The sequence below is a fragment of the Electrophorus electricus genome, chromosome 24 (assembly GCF_041902795.1).
Source record: "Electrophorus electricus isolate QZ-2024a chromosome 24, ASM4190279v1, whole genome shotgun sequence".
NCBI lineage: Eukaryota > Metazoa > Chordata > Actinopteri > Gymnotiformes > Gymnotidae > Electrophorus > Electrophorus electricus.
In genome coordinates this window covers 10,891,868-10,911,341 of record NC_137520.1, presented here as the reverse complement: position 1 = coordinate 10,911,341, position 19,474 = coordinate 10,891,868, and the positions used below count along the sequence as shown (strand labels likewise).

The 19,474-nt window shown below is 42.3% G+C and overlaps 2 protein-coding genes across 4 annotated transcripts in view; both read right to left on the bottom strand.

Moving 5' to 3' along the window:
• Positions 1-2,160, bottom strand: part of rerea (arginine-glutamic acid dipeptide (RE) repeats a) — a 119,379-nt gene extending 117,219 nt beyond the window's left edge. For both annotated transcript variants that reach the window (XM_081707126.1, XM_081707128.1), the window contains exon 1: positions 1,915-2,160. The gene's annotated coding sequence lies outside the window, so the exon portion shown is untranslated. The remainder of the gene's footprint in view (positions 1-1,914) is intronic.
• Positions 2,161-5,943: 3,783 nt separating this feature from the next.
• eno1a (enolase 1a, (alpha)) lies at positions 5,944-15,018 on the bottom strand. 2 transcript variants are annotated; one of them, XM_027024210.3, is made up of 12 exons: positions 14,887-15,018; positions 13,580-13,674; positions 11,268-11,363; positions 10,763-10,821; positions 9,962-10,031; positions 9,746-9,879; positions 9,375-9,597; positions 7,937-8,134; positions 7,070-7,271; positions 6,805-6,913; positions 6,610-6,668; positions 5,944-6,396 (listed from the first exon to the last, which is right to left on the bottom strand). In XM_027024210.3, exons 2-12 carry the CDS (start codon positions 13,662-13,664, stop codon positions 6,333-6,335), a joined length of 1,299 nt encoding a protein of 432 aa, XP_026880011.1. In that variant the 5' UTR covers positions 13,665-13,674; positions 14,887-15,018; the 3' UTR covers positions 5,944-6,332. The 2 variants fall into 2 exon arrangements, with proteins under 2 accessions (XP_026880011.1, XP_026880010.1); XM_027024209.3 differs by lacking the exon at positions 10,763-10,821 and adding an exon at positions 10,443-10,501.
• Between the last annotated feature and the right edge of the window lie 4,456 nt (positions 15,019-19,474).

Genomic DNA, 19,474 nt, shown 5'->3' with positions numbered 1-19,474 from the left:
ACAAAAGGAAGGCAATTCTAGCTTAAAACAATAGCCGGTCCATCAGTGCATTACGCTAAAAAGGATAGATCTTACACTTCACCGTACATCTGTGAGAAACGTGTGAACAAATGAAGCTCTTGGTCATATCACTAGCACATGTAAAGGCTTAAATTACTAATGGTTCACTAGTTTAAAAAAAAAAAAGCCACAGATGTGTAATCACAACAAAGAAGAGTCAGTATGTCTGCAGCATGGTGATCCAAGACACTCGATTTAAAAAACAAAAACATTCGCAAAAACCTGTGTTGTTGAACACGACCTAGAGCAACCCTGTGTCACTGGAAGCCTTTGAGAAAACAAGGTCACAGTGTTGAAGTAAATCACACAAACACAATGAGTTCGCATATGCACAACTTGTAAGTTAAACAGAGAATCACTATGGGCAACACCATACAAACACAGCTCACCACGCTGCCAAGTAGACCAGCACATTCAGAGGGTTAGACTGAGACACTGTAAGTGAACTGTTTAGTACTGTAAAACACTAGCCTTCTCTGTGCTGGTGAGAAAATATAGACCTTGGTTGAGGAGTGCAGGGGGCCAAAAAAAAACAAAAAAACCCACACCACAGAAATATTCTTCCTCCTCCAATCACAAGCTGCTAAGAGCTCCATTTGGTTGCAGTGCAACACAGTGGCAGGTGGCCATACAATTCAGTCTGTGTCTACTGCACACTGAATGAACTAGAATACAATGGCATGATTACGATCTTATTCAACAGCAGGAGTAAACTTGCAATTAAACAAGCAGACTTACTGAAATGACGCTGCTTGATGAAAATTGATGCGAAAAAAGCTGAATGTTCTGAGTTATGCATTTAAATTTCAAACTGCAGACCACTTAATGACCTTAAAAGTTACAGGACAGCACAAGTTATCTACTTGACTTGTTGTGTTTATGACTGAAATGTCAAACACGCTCAAAACATCACCAAGCTCTGAGGTCACTTCCCCCCCTTTTCCTCTGCTCATTACAAAATGTAGCCTAGTTAAACTTCTTAAGTACTCGAGTCAGCAATTGCTATCATCAAAACTACTACAGTGCTCACACACACAGGGTGCAAAAACTATGACACATCCAAAACCTAAGCAGAAGTGCAGGGCACATCTGACCACCGTCTGTCTCACTCATAATTAGACGGTCAATCTGTTTCTCTGGGCTATTGTGTGGGGCTGACTTGCTTTGGTAGTAAACTCCTCCAGTCCACTGCTTAACTGTCTCATGGTGGTCAAAGACCTCCTGAAAGGAATAATGAACATATACATGGCGGTTTTTTTAAAGAGTATTTACGTCCTGAATGACAGGATGTTTGGAACAAAACCAAAATGTACTTAATGACTTCGAAAATGTAATGTTCAAATTTAACTCGTAAAAAAAAAAAAAAAAAAAAAAAAAAAAAAAAAAAACATTTAGCTAGGCAAACGTGTTGGAGAAAGCGACAGGACTGTGACCACAGACCACGGGAGAGACAACACAGTGAAACCCATCTGAACGAGCAGGGCTATTGTACCAACTCCCAAGCCCAGGGGTGCGCTAGCCGGCTCGGCCAGCCCCGGGGCTCAGGCGCGCAAACGCGAAGGCTTACAGCCGAGAAAAGCCACCCTGCCGAAAACTTGCCGTGCGGCTTGCGGAGCAAACGCGAAATCGCCCGTCCTGCTGCTCACTCCCCGACGATAGCGTGGTGCCGAGAGGCTCGCTAACCTCCGTAGCTCAGAAACGCGGGCCCCCTTCGCCTGCTAGCCGACTGAGTCTGATTAACACACGGGCTAATTGCGAGGTGCAACTCGTCGCCATCGGACCTCGCCGACGACCGAATAAAAGACGCCCTCCGCGTATGCTGACACTTTAAATCTTTAAATCTTTCAAACTTACCTTATATCTTGCTCTACAACATCAGAGATTTGTTTGAGATGTGACTGCAAGCGACAAACAAAAAAAAACGCAAGCGGCACGGAGCTAAGCTGGCGGATACGAGTGTGGTGCCGCCGCCGAGAGAGAGGGAGGTGTTGGAGCAAAGGAGGGGAGTACTGTGTTTCACAAACGGGAGTGACCGAGCTGGAGCTTTCGTTTGTCAGGCAGAAATGTTTGTAGTTGTGGGCAGTGTGGATACGGAGTGTGGTGGGATTGTGATCTCGCCCTCTTCAGTAAGAAAGGAAGCCCTGCATGGAAGCTCCCTCCTGGGAGAGGGATGGTGCGAGAGTTCGGCCCACTTCCAGTGTCAGGCGCCGGGATAGGCTGTTCGGATACCCGACGAGAGATAGAAGCCAATGAGGTTGATCATTTTGTGATTTAAAAACGTGTGTGTGTGTTAGTTAGAGAGACAGACAGCGAGAGAGTACATGTTATTGTGTGTGTGTGTGTGTGTTACGTTTTGTTTTGTTAATTGCTGCGGATGCGTTATCTCTTATTTACTTATTAATTATTCTGATTTTTTTATTTTTCAATTAATTAAATGTGTTTAATTAATGTCATTTTGGGATGAATAAAAAACCTACTAAAATAATTTATTTTTAAAAATAATTTTAAACAATTCTATTAAAAAAAATCCCCAAAACGGACGCTTTGACAAAGGTTCCCATTTTTACTAAACAACTTCGTTTACGGTGTCAAGTACTCTCCACACGAGGAAGGTCACCGCGTGAATACAATATTCCCATATTCCTGCACTGTGAGCCGCGGTCAGAAACTGACTCCATCATCTTCAATAAATGCTTCCAGTCTCTAGGACTCTAACATGTCTGTGAGTGCATGCAATGTACAGCCCCCTGCAGGGGAGGAGGATTGGTTTACAGTGGAGCCTTCTGCTGGGTGTGTGTATCTATTCCTCACGCAGAGAAGCAGCTCCAGTCCCAGCGGATTCACTTACAAGTGAATCATCAGACCGAGACATTAGCACTGAGCTCTGAAGACTGCCCTTTACCCCCCCCCCCCCCCCCCCAATAACATCATACCACACAAGTGCTTGTGTAATACTGACTGATTTCCCTTCGTCTCTTTCTTCACTGTTAGGGTTTGGGTTTGTTTGTTTTTGTTTTTTGTTTTTGGCTTGCCTACAACAGTTTATTGTGGATTGATGTCACACTTGCAATGAATTGATGAAAATTACATTATTGGCATTGTTCCAGTAAAACATTTTTTTTTTTCCAAGCTATTTTGCATCAGAATGCAGAGTGGCTGAAGATGGAACAGATACTAGGGTGTCAGAGATAGCATAACGCCTGTTCTCTGCAGACATCGCTCTGAGCAAGGTCACAGAACGTTCATGGGATTAGCAGTAACATAGTCCCATGTATATTAGTAAAGGTACACTAACACATTCAGGATCATCGGACCTGATGCAGACGTTCAGGCTGGTTTTGATATGAAGATCATATTTTTAGGCAGTTCCTGTTAAAGACAATTAAAGATAATGGAGTGTAAGTGTCAGTGCAGTCCCACGAAGATGAGGGATAAGTGAGAAATGGTTTGTCTGTGGGAGCCACGATTCCCCCACTGGAGGTGGGCGGCGGTCTGTGGCCAAAGCCATGCAGTCGCAGACAAAATGATTACAGCTGGCTGTTTTCTCTGTTCATTATGATAAAGGTATGGGGAGGTTCATTCCGAGATGTTTTGTCGGAAGCGGATGGGTTGTTATTTCATTGCAACACGACAGGCTGGGTGAGCAATGAAAATGGAGGGGGGGGAGGGGGGTTAGAGTGAGGCTCGTCAGAAAAAGCCAGAACACGCTGTCAGTGATTGGAGTGGGAGGAGGCAGAGGAGATTCACGACGCATTCAAGAGAGCGCCTGTAATCAGAGAGACAATAACGCCTGTGAGGGCAGTCAAGAGACAGCAGCTCCAAAAGCAGAAAGCACACCACCTTTTCCCTTTGTAACTTAGGATGTGCATGTTTAATGGACCCTCTGCAAACATAATACCTCCATGGCTCCTGCCAACACCAAACAGATGGCATGAATCTCATTTCCACTGCTGAGCTACCTTGTCCTGGCAGCTCCTCTGAAACTCTGATATCGGTAATCCTTTACAAGCTGTGTGCCAAAGTATAATTTACATTAAAGGCATTATGAAGGCCTTATTCTGGCAAATTTCAATGCCCTTTTGTGATGAAAATAGGTGAAGACACTTGAAGAAGGGGCTTGTGTAGTGGCTGTTCCAAGGAGCAGGGTGAAATGGAATACGGAAGCCAGATTAGACCAGATAGTATGGCAGAGTGCTATTGGATTGTTATGTTACCAGCATGACTAGCTCCTGGGGGGCGGGAGTGTGATAGCGCAAACAAACCTGAGCAAGTAGAGGGAGAGATAGACAAATGCGCGTGCACCCACCCTCATACTCACAACCCCCCAACACACACGTGTGTCTTTATGTGGTGTGTATGTGTAATCATTAATGATTTTTATCGTTAATGCTGTTTATGTCGCTGCACTGAAAACAATAACGCTGTAATAAGCACATTCCACTATAGGATCAGGAATTCCATTACTATCATTATTGTGACAGTGACTGTCACACCGCGAAGGAGAAGGCAGTGTGATGGAGACTGTCACTCAGGAGGATAAATGTGTCTTCTGGTTGCAGTGCCAGGGAACTGGGTCCTTGTGGCACACACCAATACTCAGGTTAAGGCAAGACGCCACCCCCTGCCTTTCCCAAACCATTCATTATTATTATGATGATGTGAGCAAAAAAAAAAGAAGAAAAACAAAAAAAAAAAAGAGGAGAAATCGGCCATTTCGCCCAATCCCATTATGTGCTCAGGACAAATGTAAAACTTTCCTGATCTTTTTACTCAAACATCCTTAATTTGCTTTTGACCAGGCCACTGCAATCCATGATTTCCCTCTCCAGTATAGTCACAGGTACTTTAGTCACGTGCTGCGTCAGATGACACAATTATGCAAATTCAGCATTAACGGTACAATACTGTTCCAATATAGTAACGAGGCAGCAGAGGGCAGTAGAGGCCCACAAAACCCTTCATACTTACTGCAGTTTTAATATTGTTTGTATTCAAAGGCCTTGTTTTTTTCCTACACAACACTCATCTATATCCAAATTAATTTTGAACAAACTGCAGCGAAGTAATGCCGACCTCTGCAAAAACAAAAATAGAAAAGCTCTACATGAAAATTAAAAAAAAGTAATTTATATTGCTGCTACCAATTTAAAAAGAACTTAACCACATGACAAAAGGGATGTATGTATTATTAACCAAATGTCACCAAAGACATGTTAATTCCCCACAAAAGGGACGATAACACAAAGCAGCCACTAGGTGGCACTAAGACCTTAGATACTGGAAGTGAGCGTGGGATTATGAGGAATACCCAATTTCTCATGTGTGAAACGGGAAAAAATAAAAGCTCCATACTCTGAAAGAGTTAATATGCCGAGGGGCTCAACATCACAGAGAATTACATTTAACATCTTACACTGAGGAGTAGTACTGATCTTTTTTTTTTTTTATAGCAGGCTGATAGGCATAACGAGAATAGTTCTATGAGAGATGGTATGGCAGAGGACTCACCTGGAGGGTAGACCAGGGCAGCGACTCAGCTGGCTGCAGGGTGGTAGTGTCGGTAAGCTGCCTGGTGACCAGTGCAGCCCGTTCCCCGTGGTCAGGCTCCACCGCCCCAGCCAGCCCGCTGCCATATTTCGTTACCAAAGTTTGACCTGAGGTTTTACTGCAACTCAAGTTACTGCCACACAGTCCTCTCAGTACACAGAATGTCTATTGTACGTGGGTTCCTGTTCCTTATTCAGCCAATTCTTATTAGCATAGCCTAAACGTTTGTGCTGAGAAATGTATATATTAAACAATAACAAAGAACACCCAAAATAAACAAGCAAAAAACAGAGACTTACGCAAAATAAAGAAAATGAACAATGAACAGACCAACACTTCCACTTGGGGATACTTTTATTTGCTTTTACGCCATGCCTCACAGCTATTCAAAGGCAACACAACGCACACACTTCTGGCTTTGGACGCCGAGCACACAATGCAACTCAGTGCTTTATGAAAACACTTAGTAGAGGACCAGAAACACTACAACAAGAAGCAAAAGCAAATCTCGCACACTAAACACGGACATAATTAAAGGACCAATGCTATAAGGGTGCAGGAGGATGGACCACCAGCTGGCACCAGAAGCAGTGTTTCATGCCGCGGATCTCTGGTTTCACTGCCCCTCCAGCACTGCTCTGCTCCGTTTAGTGATTCTGCGTGGCTGTGTGTGGAAGTGTGAGGATGATGATGTAGAGGTTGGCGGGGGCCGGGGGGATGCCTCTTCAGATTGGCCTTCTGAAGTTCTTGCCAGCGAAGCGGGCCTTGTCTCCCAACTCCTCCTCGATCCTGCCGAGTTCATTCAGAACACGTTAAAAATCAGAACTCGTACATGAGGTCTGGCAACATATACAAATGCATCTGTTCAATTGCTGTATGTCATTAATAAAGAGTATAGTGTACTACAAAAACAAAATGCCCACAACTCTTGCTAATATAGCTTTATAACAAACGTAAAAAAAAAAAAAAAAAGTTGTTTTATGATCAGCAAAGGGAACTCACCTTAGCAGCTGATTGTACTTGGCCAGACGCTCAGATCGGCAGGGGGCACCTGTTTTGATCTAGATTAAGGCACACGCACAGGAAGAAAAAAAAGAAACCTCGCTCAGGCTTGTCATATGTGTTGAGCAGTAAAGCAGACGACGGTGGGCACGAGTGGTTCGAGGTCTAGGTAAGTATACCAAGAGTTCTTCTCACCTGGCCAGTGCACAGACCAACCACCAGGTCAGCAATGAAGGTGTCCTCAGTCTCTCCGGAGCGGTGGCTCACCATCACACCCCAGCCGCTAGACTGGGCCAACTTGCAGCTGCAAAGTGCAGAAGAAGGAAGGCATGAAGAGAGCATGAGACAATGTTGCTCCCTTTACTCCAAACCACAACGCAACCATACACGGGTTGTCCCATGCTAGCTAAACAAAACATGGCCAACGCTAGGGGCCTGGAAAGTATGTGGGTCCACTCACGCCTGCAGAGACTCGGTGACGGAGCCGATCTGGTTGACCTTGAGCAGCAGGCAGTTGCAGGCCTTGTCCGATATGGCCTTAGCGATGCGCTTGGGGTTGGTCACGGTCAGGTCGTCGCCCACTACCTGGATGCTCGTGTTGGCAGTGAATTTGGACCAGGCTTCCCAGTCATCCTGGTCAAATGGATCCTCGATGGAGACCACTGAGAGGAAGGGGATTGACATTAGTCAAGAAAGCCAACCATTCAAAGGGGTCAGGGCATGCCAAATTCTTTTAAAAGCAAATGGATTCTATAGTCAGTATGCAGAGAATGTGCTGCGATCAGTTAAGCACCCCCCCCCCCCCGAGAGGAAGAGGGTCTGTGCACAGACTAGATCACATTCACATGGACTAGATCACATTAACACGGCCCAGCGGACTGGCTTCGGGGGGGTTAACCCATCAGCAAGTCATGCTGCTCATACATTTGCTGGGTATTTACTGTTCCATGTTGGATCAGCTAGTTGAGACCCTTGTGTTGATTCAAAGGCCTAAACAAGCAGGCACTCTGAACATTCTTGGACTAACTGTTGAGGAAGAATTTAGAGCCATTTGCAATAACATGAATTATAAATTAAAACTGAGGCAGTGCTGTCTGTTGTAAAGTGTGTGATTCACACATCACAGAATCTGAGTAGCTAAAGGTTTTGTAAAACCAAATAATAATAATAATAATAATTTTAATTAATGACACCAGCAATATATAGGTTAGATTGGTGTTAATTTGGTGGGATGATTACTGCTGTAGAAAATAAATGACTTGGGGTCCACATTGAGTTATATCGACCGTTTCTGTTTTTGATGACATTTGTCTTTTGACCAACTGACCAGGGTAGTCCTTCACAAAGCTCATGTAGAGGTTGCCGAGTTGGTCCGGACTAATGTAACGGCTGGGGTCGTCGGGAGATTTGAAGTCCAGGTCGTATTTGCCTTCCTTGTAGAACTCGGAGGCAGCCACGTCCATGCCAATCACGATCTTGTCAGTGTAGCCAGCCTTGCTGATGGCGGTCTTGAGCAGCTCCAGCGCTGGCGGCAGAAAACCAAAAATATTCATTCACGGAATCACTGTAACATCGTTGGACATTGTGAGACTGTTGCTTGTGGTGGGAGGTTCCCCCCCCCCAGGTCAGCCGCACGAAGGTGCTGTAAGTGGAGCCAGCGAGAGAATGAAAATCTGACTCATTTTTTCTATATGAACAATCTGATTGGCCAACGGGACAACGAACTGCTTCACATAGCGACGGCGTGCGATGGTGCCCCGTGGTATCTTGATCAGCAGTCACCATGCAGTCATGGTAGATGCAGTTCTGTAGGGCTCCCAGTTCGTACCTCACTGTCAGCTGTGCAGGGCCACTGGCCACGCTCAGGGCCTCCCCAGGAGGGAGGGCCCTCTGAGCAGGGCCACTGGCCTCCCCAGCTACCCACCCCCAGCCTACCCTGCTGCAGCCAGGCCTCATTTTGGAAACCACCTGCTGCTTCAGGGGAGGAATTCCCTACAACAGCGCCAAAGCACCAAGATTAGGGCCAAGGTCTAAACTTGGGCCATGTTGGGGTGGTCTCATATGCAATGCCCAGACTTGTTTAAGGATATGCACACTTAAATGCTTAGTGTTTTAGATTTGAACTCCAATATTTAAATGTAGTGCGGGGTTATGCACCATTCCCATTTTCACATCGAGAAATCTACCCAGCAAAAGCCTTAACCAAATGTCCAGTAGTTTGTGTCTCTGAAATGGTTTGTCCACGGGCACACACATAACTGTGCTATCAAACTGAAATGTCGATTGTAATGTTTATTCCTGTGCGATAAACTGTAGCTTCCGTATGTAGCTTCTATCAGGCTACACTGATATTAACTAATCATATTTCAATTTTTTTATTTTTAATTAATTGAAAACTTGCTGAATATTTAACACTAGTACCAAGCAAACATTTTTATCTTGTAACTTTAGAATATGTTCCCTGGGTGACATTTTATTTATTCTAACATTTTAAATATTAACACATTACCGGTTGATAATTAGTATAAATTTGTACCAATTATAACAAGACATTACGTCTCATGAGTTTACCATGGTAATGAGGCATGAAATCTCAAGAGTTTTAAAAGGGCATTGTGTCAGAGACAATACTTGGTTTACTTCCAATTCTGATCGTATAACAAGCCATGTGACCACAGTTTTCAGGCTGACTGTGAACAATAAACAGCAAAAAAAATAATTTTTTTAATGCCATGAGACAGTCCTTCTGTTCCCCCTTTCCTCACCTTCCTTGTTCTCCAGAATGTTGGGGGCGAAGCCGCCCTCATCGCCCACGTTGGTGGCATCCTTCCCGTACTTCTCCTTGATGACATTCTTCAGGTTGTGGTAGACCTCGGCTCCAATGCGCATGGCCTCCTTGAAGCTGCTGGCCCCATTGGGTAGGATCATGAACTCCTGCATGGCCAGCTTGTTGCCAGCATGGGAGCCACCGTTGATGACGTTGAAGGCCTGGGAACCAGAAAGGGCACCATTAACGGTCAAGCAAAGCAAACCAGACAAACGGAAAACCCCCCACTCCATCGCAGAGAGAGGTGGGCATTCCATCTCTAGCAGGAGCACAGGGACGGACGCGGGAGCAGGCGGGCTGAAGGCTTACAGGGACAGGGAGGATGACGTCGGGGTTTCCGGCGAGGTCGGCGATGTGGCGGTAGAGCGGGACACCCTTCTCTGCAGCTCCGGCCTTGCACACAGCCAGGGACACACCCAGGATGGCATTTGCACCAAACTTAGCTGAAGACCCACAAGGGCAACAAATTAGACCACTTTAAAAACAGTGGCTGAGACGATGGATGTAACCCTGCAAACAGCTTACACTTGTTTTCTGTTCCATCCATATCGATCATCAGCTTGTCAATCTTCTCCTGCTCCAAGACGGACACGCTCTGTTTGAGAACAATAGCAAGGTCATAAGAATAAACCGCACGTCAGCAAGTCTTGGCACAAGAGTCAGTGTTAAAACACACCACATCAGCACAAGGCCAGTTAGCACAAGGCCTGTGTAATGCTACATTTGTTCCCAGCATTCTGAGGTTAGTAGGTCAACAGGAGCATTAAATAAGTTCTGCATTCAGTGTCATTAGAAAAACTACAAAATTTTCTGACTGCCTGTACATTTCTAAAGCACAATTTTCATAAAACATTTAGTGAAAATGTTTAATAGGCTCTAACTAACCCATGCTGTAAATCAAAGCAAAATGCTTGGTTATACCCTTAATATTAAAAAAAATAAATACATGATCTACAGTAAAAACAATATTATAATGTCATTTCATTAAAAAGATGAACAATCCTACCTGGCTAACCAGGGCAGGTGCAATTGTTTTATTGATATGCTCAACAGCTTTTTTGACACCTGCAAGGAACAAGCAGACCATCACTGACCTGAGTTGAGGGAGAACATGCAGAGCTGGCACAACTAGACGATCACAGAGCCAGCCCTTCTGATTGCGAATATTTAGTGCATGTATGAGGGGAGAAAGCTTCACAGGATCTCTGTGATCATCCGTAAATGCCTACTGTGGTTAGTGCCAGAAGCAAACCCAGTGCCTCGTGCTTGGGTGTTATCACAGGGCTGAGATAACCCTCACAGGATTTACTGCACTTATTCATTTACCTGATTACACAAAGCTGGGGCCAAGAACTCATTTATATATTTTACAGCTCTTTTCACCCCTGACAGAGGAGAAGAAAAAGATGCAGAATCAGAAGAGACAGAAAATTATCAGAAAAATGACAGAGAGAAGTGAGAAGTAGAAAGCCGCAAGGCGTTAATTAAATGAGGCCTGGCTGAGTAGGATAGAGGCTGACTTTACCACAATCATATTTAACAAAATTATAGAGATTACTGAACAAAATGACACCACCAGATAGCGTAATAATGAAGGCTCTTCTACAGCAGCTATATGATCTAAAGGATATTGCTCATTTTTGTTAGACAGTACCTTGTCAAAATGTAGTTGCATCTGTGTAACAAAATCAAGTATATAGCTAAAATATAACTTTCCAGCATAAAACATGTTAGCCTGTTGATTGCGACTATGGAATAAGTTAAATCTCTTCAATTCCCTAAAATTATTTCTCATATAATGCATATTTTGCAAATATCTCTTTAATCCTACCTTTGCCAAGGTAGCGGGTCTTGTCATTATCACGGAGTTCAAGGGCCTCATAGATGCCAGTGGAAGCACCGCTGGGTACTGCAGCTCTAAAGAGACCTTGGGAGAAAAAAAAAAGACATTAAAAAACGTCATCTGCAGTCCTACAAAGAGCCAATCAGCAAGTCACTTGGTAGTCAAGATGACTCACTTCCTCAGAATTCCCACTACAGTGACGCATTTGAAAGTGACACTGAAGGTCTCCCATATAAGGGATGTATATAAGCCTCCCCTCCCTCCCTGCCATGCTGCAGAAGACATTACACAACCGCATCAGTGACACCAGCATGTTCAGTATGGAATGTTGATCCCAATTTTAGTTAAATACTCTGCCACTGTTCTGCCTTTTCACAACAAAAGACAAATCAGCTACATTAGTAGAAAGAAAAAAACCACAACACATGCACACAGAACTTAAACATCCAATAATATACCACTTTAAACACTGCTTTATAAAAAGAGACTCTTTTGTCCTCCACATCATAGGAGGGTACGGTTCTTCCAATACAGGCCGTTGCAATGGTGGTCAGATTGGAGGACAGAGCATGTCTCAATGCATGTGGGATGTGTCATCCAGCATGCTCAGCTAAGAGAACCAGCATGGTACCAGCATCCGAGTATGTGGGTGAACAAGAATTTAAAGCTTAACCACAGACACCATCGATGAATCAGGCAGAGTGTGGGAGCGGTACACATCTGCACCACCAAGCCATGGTTGGACTTCCTACTGTCAGCCTGAACACCGATTGCAGGTAGGGCTACATTCATCTGGTGCAGGGCTTGGGACTTTTTCCATTATTCTCGGTTGAAGACATGAGTAAAATAAAACTTTCATATCTGCAGCAGTGCAACAAGACTCACAAATCAGTAGTTCAATTTACATCACAGTAACAATCAATCTAATGAATGCTGCCTTTGCTTATTAATGGGTGCAGTGACATTCACAAGCTTTTTCAAGTCATTTGTGTGTCAAAAACCTACAGCACAGAATTTTTACTATGTACTACATTTGTGGTCTCATTACACTTCTTTAAATATTTTATCCTTACTTGTAAAAGTATTTGTGCCCACCGTTAAGTTATCAAAACTGTTTTTTGGTTTTCCCCCCTTAATATTATGCAAAAAAAAATGCAGTTTCCATGTTTGACCATAATTAGTTGTTTTTATGTGTCAACCTAATATGCATGCAGTGCAAGTGATAAACATGGCTGAGAGCAAAAAACCCATTTAAAATAGTGTACACCTTAATTGCCGAAGGCAGCTAAGCCACCAATCATACTGCAGGGAAAAGGATTCTTCCTTGGGAGACAAACCTAGCCATTTGCTAGCTTGGAAGCCCATACACCCTAACCGTGCATCCCAGATAGTTAATGACTAAACTAACCATGCACCCCAAATAGTTATTCAAATTAACAGTGTGGCCATTAGGGGCTAAACCACTCCTTTGTTTTAAACCACCATGCATGAATGCTGACACAAAGGTTTGATGGCTCGAAGCCAGTTTAGTTGGTTGCTTGGTTATGGTTTCCGCATTTGGCCGCTAACATATTGGTCTCTCAAAATGAACAGTGGTACAAATAACATAAGATGCATCCAAAGGTTTTGCTCAAAGTCTATATGCAAAATTATTTTACAATATCAACACCGTAAATGAAATGTGGGGCACAGTAAGGTGGAAGCAAACGAACCCCAGCCATGCTGTAGGTTCTCTCGGTTTTCCAGCGAGATGCAATGCAATCCATGTCGCATACCATTATGCCGGCTATTTTTAACTGTCTTCCACCTGATCTCCCGCTTCCAGGCTATTCGACACCACACAGGGGACGACTGCCTGGCCAGAGAGCAGCCAGACCACACAATCAAATGGAACCCAGTTGTTGCATTTTGGGTGCTGTGTGCAACAAGTGCCAACACAGCAGTCAGTCACAGGCACTGTGCATCAATGTGGCTGCCAATGAGGGCTCACTCCATGCAGCTTTGGGGGAATGCCCAGAATCGTTAATGGGACTCATATTTTATAAATGACCATATTTACGCAGCTTAGAGGCAACTACAAAATTACATGGTCTGACTCTTATGCAGAATAATAAGGTGGTCTGTGTAGAGACAAAGGTGATTCAAAGGGACCTCATACTAATGTTCTGCAGCATACAAGATGCGGCAGAATGAATATATTAAATATATTTATATATTAAAATATATCAAAATATATCAAAACCATTTATATTTAGGAGATTCAGTAGGGCAAAGTGCTTCGAGTTCCAACTGCAGTCTACCTTTCTTAGTGAAGAGATCGACCTCCACCGTGGGGTTTCCACGGGAGTCAAAAATTTCACGAGCGTGGATCTTCAAAATGGACATGTTGCAGGATCTGGCAAAAAGAAGATGCTAGGATTAATGATTACACTACACAAGCATGCACACAGTACTGATGCAGGATAAAAGGCAACACTGAGGAGAAACGAACACAATGTCTGAATAACTTTGGTGAGTCAATGAAAGAACACACATTAATAGAGACCAAACCCAAAAAAGTTATTGCCAAGGGCATTTATACCCTTAAACGACCTTTTTACACAACAGAGGGAACACTTAAAGGGAAGGTAAACTAGGTAAAGAATTTAACAAAAAACACAATTACTCACTACAGCCCAAATGTCTCATTCATTCCCATTAAGAAACCACTAGTCAGCCATGGAAACAGTGAGTCAGTGAAGGCAAGCTTGTCTAGAATTGAATCGAAATTCACTATAGCATCAAATTGCTTGAGATTATCGTTAATGTAAATCATTTATGATGGTCTGTGTATCGCTTATGATTTTATTTCCCATTAGAGAGCCTTCAAATGGTGTGTAGTACATTTCAGCTAGTATACTGAGAACAAATATATGTGCGTTAGCTGGACCAATGGAAAAACCTGTGGCCTTAAATGTCGGTGGAAACCTGCCGCTGGACCCAGAACAGCAGCCAGGGTTATCCGACAGACGGACAGCAGCAAATGACCAAAGCCAATCTGCAAGGCACACACCGATCCACGAGTTCCGGAGCTTTACACTGCCGTTGAAACTGAGCAGCTCTGGAATAATGTTAATTATGAAACCTGAAAACGACGAAGGACATGGTACGTAGTCGGTAACCTGCCGTTTGGTGGTGTGCCCTACACACGTCTCTCTTATCGCAGGCCAGCACTGGTCACCAGTGATTTAGCGAACATGGGGCTCAAAGGGTCCGTCAAACCGGAGATCTCTAACCCGACAGCTTCGAGTGCAATGCGGAAATCGACATTTTCCGCTTCGCACATGCAACTGAACAAGCCCATCTGCTGCGATAGGACGGCCGCAGGAGTCAAAAACGCTACTTAGTCTAAGCGTGGTGGAATATATGGGATAAATACTCCCTTACATCAATAAGAGCATCATGAGGAGCTCACAACTCGCATAATCATTTTTACACGCCACAACTCGGATAAAAATGACGATTTGGTCGCTTTTACGAACGATGTTTAAGACGACGACTTATCTGGGCAGGTGCTGACACTCAAACAGCAGCAAATTTGCAGAGGAATTAGCAGGACTCGCCTCACCTCGTCTGGCCGCGCGCAGGACAGCAGTGTTCACTCTCCGCCGCAGGAGCGCACAAGGTCGACGGGCACAGCCCTGCGCGAGAGGAAGCGGAGCCGGGGGCGAGCGCACGGCGGCACACGATTGGTCGCGCTGGCCTCACGCGGTACTGCACGTGTACGCAGTAGCGCACGTTTCCTGAATTACGACTTCATCTAATTGCCATGGTGCACACCAACGATTTATTCTAAGCATAAACATTATATATGTGTGTATGTTTAAAATGCATGTTGGACGGACGCGCTGTAGTTTACTTAGTTTAATGTTATAGAGAAGCGATTTAAACTCGAATTGCTCACATTTTTAATTTTCATTTTTGACGTGTCATGTAGGTATGGCGGAGCAGCCTACGTGCGGCGCATCAGATAGGCAGGCGTTTGGTCACAGTGCTTCATCACGTTCACTGAAAGCTGCTTTAAGTTTCAGATATCATTTGTATTTTGGCCAGCTTTATTTGCATTGTGTTTAATTGTATTAATAGATTTACATTAGTTTCAGTGAGACTCTATTTATAAATGAAATACATTTTATGGGGGTATATAAAACAATACAATACCTCGAGGATATGAACTGGGCTGTTCTTGCACAGTGGCGCATTGCTATTTTTCACTAATCCAATATCGTTATTAAATAACCTTTAAACCAGTACGCAACTTAAATATAGACTCAGTTGAGAAGCTAAGACCCATTTGTACATGAATTCAGAACACATCATTTTTCAGTGGTGTTTTTCACACAATGTGGTAATTTCCCGTTACTAATTTAGTAGTATCTATTTGACGGCTGAGATTTCTCGGGACAGCTCATCGGTTTCCGTGGTGGCCTTCGTGATGCAGTGGCTGTGCAAACCCGCGCATCGTGTATGGCCGCCTGACGCAGTGTGTGACCTTGAGAAGGATCGACTCTGATGCTGCGACACCTGGCGTCTGCTCGAAGAACAGCACCATGAAAGCCATTTCTTTCCAAGTGTCATTTCCTGTCTGAAAGAGAAATGACGTAAAACGGCAAGAAATATGCAAGAAATATCTCTATACTCAAAAAGCGTTACTAGATTATGCTTTAAGCTTTATAACGCCGTCTATAATTCCTTAATAATACATTACTCTGACCTGCCACGTTCTTAGAAACACTGGCCTTGCCCCTATTATCATTGGTGACTTTATTAAGCAATTTTCTTAAGTCTTGTAGGTGATTTTAAGCATTTAAAATGGCCTGTCTGTGGGCAAGCCTAAATCTTCAGCTACCCTGAACCCATTTTCCACTGGACAGTGAAGACTACAGTACCACTCCTGATCCAGTAATATTTAGGTGGCAAACAATTATGAACACATCTTTAACACTAACATGTTAGTGGTCTGGCTGTGTTGCTGAGCTGGCACAGCAGTGTTGCTGGGTATTTTACACCTCATGGACACTGCTGGGCTGAGTTGTTCACCAAAGATATCCATCCAACAACCAACACTGATGGAGGAAGATGATCTTTTACTCTAATTGTACACTTATGTAGTATTTCTAAAATATAGCTACAAGATAGATGTGTCTAATGAAGCTACAAGATAGATGCATCTAATAAACTGACATGCGAAATAAAGTCTGAAGTTTAAACCAATAAAAGTCCAAAATGTGTTTTAGCATGAAAAGTTTTATCTAAACATATACGTGTTTTATCAGAGTTATATAGTATTAGCATGCAAGCTAATTTGTCAGCAATTATTGTTAACCAGTGAGGGTTCATGTGTAAGCTTACACTACATGTAGACTGGGTTTTTCATTCCTGAATGTAAGGGAGAAGAAAATGGCTAAATATATTCAGTTAACCAGTCAATAAAAGCCTATGATTAAGTTTACTAAAGTGGGTCAACCATTAAATCAAATTGTAAGAGCTGCAGTTGTCTGTAAATTCTGTGGCCATCCTCAAATAGTAACAACAACAACAACAACAACAACAACAACAACATCCAGAACAACAAAATAACACAAGATCAGATGATTCAAAATTATCTCTGAATCAGTGAACATTAAATTGGTTTAGGAGACAAAATTAACTGCCTTGAAATACAAACATAGATAAATCCTAAAATTATAGATGTTTTAAAAGCAGATATTCAAAGGAATGACTACAAAGGCGTGATAGCGCAGCAGGAAAGACTTTTCCTTTCCAAATATCTGATGAAACTCATTAACCAGATTCCTCTTGTTTTTGAAGATATTATTAAGGCAGAAAACCAAGAAATCCAAGAAACCCATTCCTTTTTCTGGAATGTTGATTTGATGATCCTTGTATTTTGGGTGTAAGGTATTGCAGCTATTTTGAGGAATCTCCAATTTAGAGATTCAAGATTTATTTTTGAACATTAATTTAATACTAATGTTTTAAAACATTGCAACAGGTTTTACCTTCAAGGAAGTCATTGAAAATGAAAAATAAAACTTGTTGGTTTTGGATTTTGTCTTTCAATGGAAGGGAAAACTTGAAGAAATAAGTTAATTCAAAAGACCAATCTTCATGTTTTAAATGCATGAAATATGCATGATGCATGAAAAATGCACGAAATATACATGAAATATCTAAAACGCATTACATAAAGTGTCTTTTGCTCACCAATTACCACAAACGTTAGGAAGTGCAGAAGTGAAACGCTAGTTAGAAAGGCTATCACAAGCTTTCTTATTCTCAAAATTAACATGGGTGGAGTTGGTGAAACAAAACCTTGACAAAAATGTATTACAAGATCTATCACAAACAGACAGTTCTTCAAAAATTATTTCATTGTTGATGACCAGCTAAAACTAGAGGTCTGCATGCATTTAGGTTAGCTTTGACAGAATTATGGGAATGTCTTTGGTTTTCCAGATTTCAAATGCCATTGAACCATAAAGGCCATGATGACTATGTGTTCTCACACTCTGGTTGGAGTGATTGATACCTATAATTTGTTAGACAATGATAGAACAGATATACAGTGCTTTCTGAAATTACTGGCTCGCATGGTAAACATGGAAAAAAAGAAAAAGATTTTTTAAAAGTAATGGAAAAAGAAAAACCCTTGGTTGTTAATCAGCTCGATCATAATCAAGAAAAAGGTTTTTTTTTTTCCGAAACATGATAATTATTAGAATCCTTGCATTTAAATACTTTGTACATCTTCTCTTTGCCAAGATAGAAATCTTCAGTCTTCCATTAACACTGGATGTGATGGGAGAACACTGGGATCTGGGATCTGGGATCCTGGGCTCCATACAGAATCTTTTCAGATCTTTCGGAGTCCTTTGAGTTTTGCTTGTGTACTCTCCTTTTCACCTCACTAAAAGGTTTTCAGTATGATTTAAATCAAGGGAAGAGGATGGCCATTGTAAGAGCCTGATTCTCTGCTTATAGAGAGTTGTCTTCTAAATCATGAGATGTCATAGAAGACAACAGTTAATTGGAATAAATTTGGCTAAAATTTAATTTGACACAATGTTGCTCTAAATTTAATTGAGCTGTCAAAGACAAGTCTCTTGACTCTTGCTTTAAAATTGCTAAATGTAACAATTTTTTCCCACACTGGGAGCAAAAGACTTTTATGGCAAAACACTATAGTGAAAATAGTATTGTATTTTTTCACAAATCAAGCTTCTGCTAATCATATCTATTGTTAGAGTTTAGTTTGAGGCAAAATAGGCCGATGCTTTTTAGTACGTTGCCATAATTTGTCTAATACTGCAAAATGGCTTTGTAGCTTTAAATTCATTACACAGTTTTCATACCCAACAAGCATTATTTACAAGTTTGAACAAAATGAACAATTTCGTTTCCTCTTGATCTGATCTGTAAGACTTTTCTTTACAATGCTGGAAGCAGGAACGAGACACGTCTGCTCTTGTCTGCCTTTCTTATATACTTCAGACCAACACCCTGCAAGTCACTGAAACTAATGTAACTCTCTCCATTCACAAAACGATAAAGCTGGTTCTTGTGGATTTCAGCTCCTTTAATGCACTACTTGGTGGACATTATTTAACACATGAACTCATGGCAGCAGACCTCCTGCAAAATAAGCAACAATGTAAAAAAAAACATGCAACAATGAAAGTATCAGACATTTTCAGATTCATAGCTAATACTAAAGTAAACAGAAGAGGAGCGTTCTTTTCAGAGACTAATAACAATATTGGAAAACTGTATAAATACTACATTTCAATTACACAGGCAATGACCACTACAAAAAAAAAAACCCACAAATGTTGAAAGGACATTCAAATGAATGTCAAAAGGATGGTTTACAACTAACTAATCTTAATTTTTAATCTTAGTCTTAAAGTAAATAAACAGTTTGAAGTGTTTACAGAATCGGCTTGCCTGTGGTGTGTTTGTCAGGAATAGCAATTAACTGTCATTCTTAAAGTAACAAATACGTTTATTTAAGAGGGTTTATTCAAAACGTTTATTCAAGAGGGGCAGGCCCTAGAACAAACGATAAGACGAGATAGCTGAGTAAAAGCACATTCAACCCCAGCAGTGCACTTTCTAACTCCGTGCGCTTACAAATAACCACCCGATTGGTAAAC